This window comes from Triturus cristatus, chromosome 1_2 (genome assembly GCF_964204655.1).
Source record: "Triturus cristatus chromosome 1_2, aTriCri1.1, whole genome shotgun sequence".
Lineage (NCBI taxonomy): Eukaryota > Metazoa > Chordata > Amphibia > Caudata > Salamandridae > Triturus > Triturus cristatus.
In genome coordinates, this window is record NC_140580.1 from 663,582,453 (window position 1) to 663,591,434 (window position 8,982).

The following is an 8,982-nucleotide window of genomic DNA, read 5'->3' on the forward strand; positions in this document are numbered from 1 at the left end:
GCGGAGCAAGTGTGGACAACGTGCACTCGCATTCTATCTGAAGCGTACACAGCAGTTCCGGGTGGATGACCAGCTCTTTGTTGGCTATGTGGGCGCCAGAAAAGGTCGGACTGTGCACAAACTGACCATCTCTCTGTGGGTCGTTCTGTGCATCAAAGCATGTTGCTCCTTGGCTAAGAAGGAGCCTCCTGTTGGGCTGCGTGCCCATTCGACCAGGGCAACTGCAGTCACTACTGCCTTGGGACGCGCCGTCCCCTGCAGGACATTTGTCAGGCAGCTACGTGGGCTTCGCTGCACATGTTTACCAAGCATTACTGCCTTGACAGTCAGGTCCGGAGAGACGGCTTCTTTGGCCGTTCTGTTCTCCGTGACTTTCTGGTGTAATCTTTTCGCAGACCCACCACCGGGGTTGGTATTGCTGGGGTATCTATTCTAAGGTAAGGAATCTATCACTAACATGTCTCTTTCAGATGTACAAGTTACTACTTGTGTAACGATATATCTGTAAGAGACATTAGTTAGTGATAGATTCTTTACCGCCACACCCATCCTCCCCGTTCTGTGAACTGATTTCTAGGGTTAAGGTCATCCCTTTCAGGGCCCTAGTTTCTTGGCACCAGTGGTCAGTTTCTTGCATGGCTCTGCATTCCTGGCGCGGAAAGCCGTCTACAGAACTGACGACAGCGCACGTGGGTGGCACCTAAGTAGTCTCCGTGACGTAATCTCGGCGCTTACGATGCCAGCGAGGGTCGCGGAGCCGCAGGACGTCACCTACTGACATGCAAGGGTACTGCTAAGCAAAACTTTCTGGATCCAGTCTGACGCTTGGGGATATTCTAAGGTAAGGAATCTATCACTAACTAATGTCTCTTACAGATATATCGTTACACAAGTAGTAACTTGTGCTTTACTACCAATAAGGAACAACCATGAAACTCAGGCCACTTTAATAACCAATCATGAGGTTCTAACAGAGTTTTACACAACTTCATTTGGGAAACTGTTATTCACAAAGTGTACCAAGAGCATTTAGGAAACCACCCATCCGAACCTGTCAACACTCCGCCTTCATGCTTGGATATTGAGTAGCAACAGTTGACGGCTTTTGACCTTCCGCCCGAAGTCTGTAATGTAATTTTGGCAGCTCGGCGTCAATCCACCAGGATGGTATACGCCAGCCGTTGGGGCAATTTTGTGGCATGGTGTACAGACAAACAGGTTGACCCTTTGTCTGCACTCCATTCCACGCATTTATCTGCTCTTCAGCCTTTCTGCAGCTGCCAGATCAGTCCTCCCTTTCCAAGTCCCCTATTGTGAATATCTTCAAAACACGCTTCCTCCAGCTTCGTTCGTAAAGCCTTAATATAACCTCAGTTTGGTTCTTACTTTTTTAATTTGCACTGTCTTTGAGCCTCTTCATAACTGCCTTCTTAAGGTCCTCATCATCGAGATGGCCTTTCTGGTGTCAATTACATCTGCCTAGAGGGTCTTTAAACCACAGGCATTATATCTCAGCCTCCGAACATCTCCTTTTACCCAGACAAACTGGTCCTTCGGACTCAAGCATCCTTCTGGCCAAAAGTAGTCACCCTGTTCCACATAGGCCAGTCCATTACCCTGCCTACTTTTACCCTCGGCCACACCCACCTAAGGAAGAGGAGAGACTCCACCAGCTGGACCCAAAAAGAGCGGCGTTGTTCTACTTTGACTGCACACTACCATTCCTGGTTGACGATGAAGTCTTTGTGCGGTATGTCGGATCCAAGAAAGTGAAAGCCGTGCAGAAACAACCCATCTCCTGATGGATTGTGCTCTGCATTAAGATCTGCTACACATTGGCCAAGGAGCATCCCCCTCGGAGGGCTTGCATGCTCATTCCACCAGAGCAGAGGCTGCAACCACCAAGTTAGCATGTGAAGTTGCGGTTCTGGACATCTAATAGGCTGCAACGTGGGCTTCGCTGCACACGTTTACCAGGCACTACTGCCTGGAGAGCCAGGTCCATCAGGATGGGCACTTTGGCCATTCGGTCTTGCTGGACTTTCTTGTCTAAATCGGGTTTGCAATAAAAACTTTTTTAACCATAAATTCGGTTTGCAGACCTTCCTCTGGGGGAGGTGTTGCTTATTCTAAAGTAAGGAGTCTGCGGCTAGAAGTCCCTATAAGATGAACAAGTTACTTACGCTCAGAAATGCCTTATCTGGTAGTGACTCTATCTTGCTGCAGATTCATTACCCACCCACCCATCCTTCCCCCCTCTGCGAACAGATTTTTAGGTCTAGGCTGTTCCCTTTTCGCGGTCCTAGTTTCACACACCTGTGGTCATTGTTCTTCATGGCTCCGTGCTCCCGGTGTGGAAAGTTGGGAAAAGAGCACTGGGGTGGTTTCCTGAATGCTCTTGGTACACTTCGTGAATAACATAGTTTCCCAAATGAAGTTGTGTAAAACTCTGTTAGAACCTCATGATTGGACATTTAAGTGGCCTGGGTTTCATGGTTGTTCCTTATTGGTAGTAAAGCTCATGTGGTTTAACTGGTGCTCTGTTTATTTTTAAACTGTTCATATGAAGTTGTGGGAAGCCTCACCAATCTTTTGGTTGTGTACCTAACGTAGTACCAGTGATATTGTTATGCATATAAAGAAGTGTAAAAAAGTAAATTTTATTGTCCAAATAATATGGCATACATATAGTGGTTCTTCTAACGTGATTGTAAAGATCTCATTCTTGTTCAATTTTGATGAAACACTTGAAGTGGCATACACTGAATGATTGTTCAAGTGGAATGGGAGATAGCCTGTATTAAGTCAAGGAAAACTATCACCCCTAATTTGGCAGACGAAACCTTTGCCATAATTTTTCCTTCGTGATACATCTTGCCTTAGTTATTTTCCACATACCTCCCTGAAGAAATGTATTTGTTAAAACTACTGGTGGTGTGGCTCTCTTGTACTTTGCACACAATTTGTTGTAATAGATTTTATTGCAGTGCTACCTTTTCTTCTCACTGTTACTGACGTAGATGTATTTTCTCTTTCCTCCAGGGGATGTGTACAAGTTGTTGATGCAATATTATAATTCTGAATGCAGACCATGCTTTGGCCAAAAACATCTGGATGTTAAGTTGTATGATTTCCTCCAGAATGCGATTACGATAACCATTTCGGACTCCACCGATGAAGAACAAGACCTTCCCTCAGCAGAATAAGATGGTGGAGCTGTTCAGTCCTGCAGGATGGCTGCCCTGTTCTTTAAACAATCAATTTGGCGTGTTGGGTCTAATAGATATATATAAGGACTGGTGTAACTTAATATGACTGTACATATTGCATTTTTAGTACTTTATACTATATCAAGACCATGCTTTCAAAAAGAGATTTCTTTTTGTAGGTTTTAAATTCGATTTGTCTCAAGAGATCTATTTTGTTTAATTTAATTTTTTTCTGAATTACTCATGGTGCAACTATCCTATCAGTAAGCAATCTTTCGCTTTTAATCACTCAACATGGCTTTCAATTTTGGAAGCAAACGCGTTATCAGTTGTTTTTATGGAGAGGTACAAATAAGCTGTTTTTCGGTTCCATAACAGCAGGTATTCACTGGATTTTGCTATTATGTCCCTTAAATGTCAGCACTGTGTGTTCTGAAACATTTACTTATAAGGCATGATATAGAATAGTTGCTGTTACGAATGTCCTACATTGGTACTTCTGACAATGAATTACCCAAAATAATTTTTCTCCTTGGCCCTAAAGGATCAGACTAATTACTAAAATAACATTATTTCGGTTGAATAGAATGTGAAATGTGGGTTTGTTTGCTTTTCATTAGGAAGTACTTCCACTTTCAATATAGAAAATAAAAGTTGTTTTGTTATTTGATATTGAAGCCACTAATAGAATGCCTGCAAGACAGCACATGGCAAGGTTATATCACTCTTCATAGTTGGCACTGGAATTCCATCCTACATCTCTTTACTTCTCGCTCATCTGCATGTGTTACATTTCACTGTTTTGATTGAGCATGTTAACTGTTTGGCCCCTTGGCCTTATTGTGGTGTGTTCTGCTGTAACAAAGTTCCAGCACACCCTGGGTTATATGGGTAAGAGGATACCTTTTCTATAGATATCTCCCATCTAAGTATTTAGTTGAAATAATTCAAGTAATTAACTAAATGTTCAACATGACCTTCAATTTTATGTATAAAGACAAATTGCTTTTGGAAAAACTATGTTGTTCCTGTTTCTATAAACAGTTCAGATACCATGCCTATGAAATAGTTGCCAATATTTTGCCTGAACATTGATTTATCCCAAAAATAAATTTCTAATGCTTTCAATTTATACTATGTTCAACAGTTTATAAAGTTTGAGTATTGTTATTAGCCGAATATTAGACACATCAATCTCAAGATGTACATACAATGTCTCCCATCAATTCATTCAGTTTTCAGTCCGTTTTGTAGTGGTCATTATTTATGATTCTTACATTAATACCTGCAGTTAAAAGCCATGAGTGTACCCTGTTTTTAATAAAGTTCTTTCACTTTGGTCTTCTTATGAGTGGAAACAAACGTCGTTTTGTACGTTATGCACACTATAAAAATACTTTAGGATCCTCAATTAGCCAATTTCTGTCCATGCCATGGTATTTCACTTACCAAAAGAAGTCAAATGATTTTCTAAAATTATGTTGTGCACGCATGCATTAAAATCAGTGACAGCAAGTTATGAAGTCCATACCTTTATTCACCATTACAGCAGGTTTTGTTTTTCATGAGAGTAAATAGTGGAGGGATACAACAGTGTAACACTGCATCCATTAAGAGAGACTGTAGTCGATCATCTAATTCACTGTAATTTCACTGGTAGTTCTAATCATAAGGTATCTATTCCGTGCAGCTAGAATGGTCATTATATAGTTATTTCAAAATGTTGTCTTCTTTTTGAAGTGTCCATTTCTTGTTACGCTAAGGTCCTAAAACCTAGCTATCAACCAGATATAAGTGTCCATTTCTTGTTACGCTAAAGTCCTAAAACCTAGCTATCAACCAGATATAATGTAGAAAGTATTGATCGTTGGTCATTCGTTTTTACAGAAACCACAGTTCCCTAAAGAACACAATTTTGAGGAAAGGAAATATAATTAAGAAGAGTTTCTAAAGATTGTCAGCTATTGAGAACTGTGTATGCTAGTTCAGTCCATCTGTTAGTCACCAGAACTGGAAAACTAGTTCTCATCAATGTGAAGCACTAAGCAAATGTTCAACAGCTTGTGTTGACTTATGCAGAGCCTACATTGCCAGAGTAAGCATATGTTTACAAATACATTGGAAACAATATTGAATCAAATATATTTTTGTGGCAAGTATTCAGAGACATTTTGTTTTCCGTGAAGGCAGAATTATCACCGGTCTGTTAGCAGACAGTTGGTTGATGGATGCTTGTGTTTAAACTTCGAGGTTGTATCAATCAGTACTTGTTAAGGACGACTACTCGCCCGTGAGGGTCTCAAGGCGCTGAATTGTACAAGGCGCTGGTTGTACAAGATGTTTTCACAGCACTAATTCCGCTCTCCTCAATATGCCATAAAAGATGAGGTCTAGATGGTCTCTTGGTGCCCGCTGTATGATATCAATATTACAAACTACAGGAAAAACGTTCAATTTTTTTAGTTTAATTATTATGTGAGGGAGAGCTTTTACTATGTAATTAATCTTTATTTCTCTTTCTTACTCCTTTGTCTTTTTTCTTTTTTTGCTTCAGTTCTGCCCCTGAGGCACCAAGCAGAACAATTTTCTCCTGAATGATCTATTCTTAAGTAATTTTCTCAGGATATGCGCCTTGGTGAAATGCCATTTACTATTTGTTGGGTTTTGAGTCAAAAGTCTGATATAACATGTTAGCAACATGCAAAAGTAGTCCATAAGATTTAGTCATTTGACTAAACCAGTGCCTTCAATGCCTTTGGTCACCTTGAAGGTATTTGGCACAGGATAGGTGGAACGATTTCTCTACTATCCTTCTAGTGCCTAAAATCCTGCTTGGATGCCATGAAATGATGTGGGTTCAAAAGCAGGGCAGAAACAAGTTGCATCTCAATCAATCCATCAAGGTTTGATGAAGCGCATATCTGCTTCAAACAGAAGCATCCTGGCGATCAGAGCGGACAACGGGAAGCTAGCTGTGATATCTTAAACTAGACAGTATCAAAAAGCCAGGCTTCGAGTATCCTTTTGAAAGTGACAGTGACTGCATCTTTAAAGACAAAAGCATGGTTTTTCACCTTCTCGAGTTTCTGGCTTTGCTGTGAAGTCAATGGACTTTGATATCTGATTAGACACCTTGACTGACTAAAGTTATCACTATATTCAAATCCAGTAAATGAAGTATTCCTTGAACATTCTACAAGAGTGATACCGGGAATGAGCATCCTATTTTGTAAAGATATCCTGTTTCAAACGTTTGCAATGATAGTTCACCGCAACAGTCATAGCCAAGTATAGTGGCCTGCTGAGTCTGAAGTTACTTGCCAAGTCTCTGAAAATTGAAACAGCCTTCCCTAGAATTGGGGAATAGTTTACTATTTATTTTGTATTTACTCTTACACATCTCCAACGAGAAGTGTATTATAATAAGGTACTGTGAATTCTAAACTCAAGAGCCGCTAAACCTTTGGAAGAGAACAAGCTACGAGAACATCGATCGGTCAAGTCTTGTGCATAGTTCGTTCAACTGATGTAGTTTTCAAGATACAGTCTCTTTGACTCCCAGTCCTCTCTCAAATGCAGGTTTGAGCTACACCATTCCTTAAGATAAGAAGGTACCTTTCGAATCAAGGGAACCATACTGGCACACTTTGCCATAGGGACCAATTTTAATCCATTATATAGATTAACAGATCCCTATTAAAAAGAACACCCAGGTGTCACTTTAAAGAATTGATATCCGTGCTGAAAATCACTAAGGAAAATGCACTAGCCATGAAGCCATTTCACCATAGTGCATGCTACCTGAGACCAGCTGTGCGATTGAGGCTGAGGTTTCAGTGTAGCTGATCGCAGCAGATTTGGAAACATTGCCATATTTCCTACACTTAAAAATTTGGTATTTGGCCTGACACTTAGTAAGTTTCAGCTTTTCCCGTTTATCACTCATTGTGATGCATTTTCCCTCATGCTTCCATTTAATATCCAATTGTTGCTTTATTTAAAGTTAAGCCACCCCCACGACTCCTCCCAAGTTATTCCCCTACTTTAATCATGTTTTTCTTCTATATGATGTGTTTAGTGACAGAATTGTTTTTGCCCTGTATTTTTGGATTTAATTGCACTTACATTTTACAGATAGCATTATCTTATATAAAGCAACTAATTGTTTAACAACATAAATAATACACTCGCATAACAATATATTTTTAATGGCACATATTCTAAGTGTGAATCATTACACGAAGGTCTGGGAGAAAAGCGGTGGGGAAGAGAAATAAAATTTATCTTTTAACACAGCATTGTGATTATAGCCAATCCAGTATATTGATTTGAGGATTGTAAATGATATCAATATTTTTATGTCGTTGCATTGACACACTGTTGATTGATTGTAAGGGATTGTGTTCACTTACACCTCTTTGCTTGTAGCCTTAAAGTTACTGATATTAAGCCAGAGTTTGGAAAATATATTCTATAAGGAGTGTTATTGCTTCAAAGATATGCATGCTCCACTGAAAGCTGTCCAGTCTAATACGTGGCACACAATATGTGCAAGTTCCATTGTTTTTGCATTTTCTGGCATTTGGCAAGACTGTACTTTCAGAAAGAAAGTGGCAATGAAAATATCAAACTTGTTAATTGTAATCGTTTTTCAGTAAATCAATTAATTGCAAAACTGTCGATATTGTTTGGAATTAACCTTCTGCTATTCAACAGCAAACATGCTGAATGTCCATAACAGATGATTTGAGGCGTGTAAGGCTATCGGGCAAAATGGGTAAAAAGGCTAGAGTGAATGACACTTTTGAGTTATTTTGTGGGCTGCCATGCCAAGCCCTTTCATGCTTTCTTTATTCCTTAGCCTACCATATTTTTGTTGGTAAGCATTTAATGGTGTGCCGTAAATGAATGCAGGTTCATGCCTCCCTTATTGATTACATTATTATTTTCTTTCCCCTATTTAGAGATGTAACTTTTTTCTTTGTAATTCGATCGAGTATCAAGTTGTAATTTCATTTGACTCTTAAACAGAAATATAGTACTCTTCAGTACCTCGTATCATTGCTACAAGTTATTTTAAACTGCAAAAGATTTTTTTTTTTTAAGTTCCACGTTGCCGTAAGTGCCAATTAAAATCTTTTTTGGTCGCAGTATTTGAGAAAGAAAGATGGACAATTAAAGCGAAACTACAAAGGCGACTGAAAATAATCAGAATATTTTATAAGTTGCTCTAAGAAACGGGTAATTCCTCTCCCGATCAGATCTAAAACATCTATGTTGCACCATTATTGAAGGAATATACAGTGCCATTTCTAATTTGTACATTTATGTGTTAATACATACTTTTTGCATTCAGTTTTATGCTTCATGATGTTGCCTTTGATATTTTTGGGGGAATACTCGATGCTGTGTACATGATTTATTTTGTAGCTGCAAATAAAGAAATACTGGTAAACCATTCAGAATCCGATATTGTTTAATATTGTTGAGTGGGTTGTGAATTGGAACGTGATCAAATCATAGGGTGAGCTGTTTTTGGAACTTTCTCAAATGAGTGCTCTTGTGTAGCTGGAGAATGCACATGTAATATCCTTCCTATACTTAATCAGAATAGGAGCCATGGAGGATTTTTTCGACTTGAACTGAATCTTGCAGCCTACTTGTCACTCAATTCTTGCAGGTTCAGGGTCTGGATGTAGTAATGCTCCTTGGCAGCCCGAGAGTCCTTCCTACAAGGAACAACCCCCACTTTACGAGAAAAAATCTTTGCATG

The 8,982-nt window shown here is 39.5% G+C and overlaps 1 protein-coding gene across 2 annotated transcripts in view; it reads left to right on the plus strand.

Annotated features, from left to right (window-relative positions):
- PARG (poly(ADP-ribose) glycohydrolase) overlaps positions 1-8,667 on the plus strand; it is a 722,753-nt gene extending 714,086 nt beyond the window's left edge. For both annotated transcript variants that reach the window (XM_085608405.1, XM_085608413.1), the window contains exons 18-19: positions 3,043-4,948; positions 5,005-8,667. In XM_085608405.1, the coding sequence (XP_085464531.1) occupies positions 3,043-3,206 (164 nt within the window). In that variant the 3' untranslated portion in view covers positions 3,207-4,948; positions 5,005-8,667. The remainder of the gene's footprint in view (positions 1-3,042; positions 4,949-5,004) is intronic.
- The last annotated feature ends 315 nt before the right edge of the window (positions 8,668-8,982 follow it).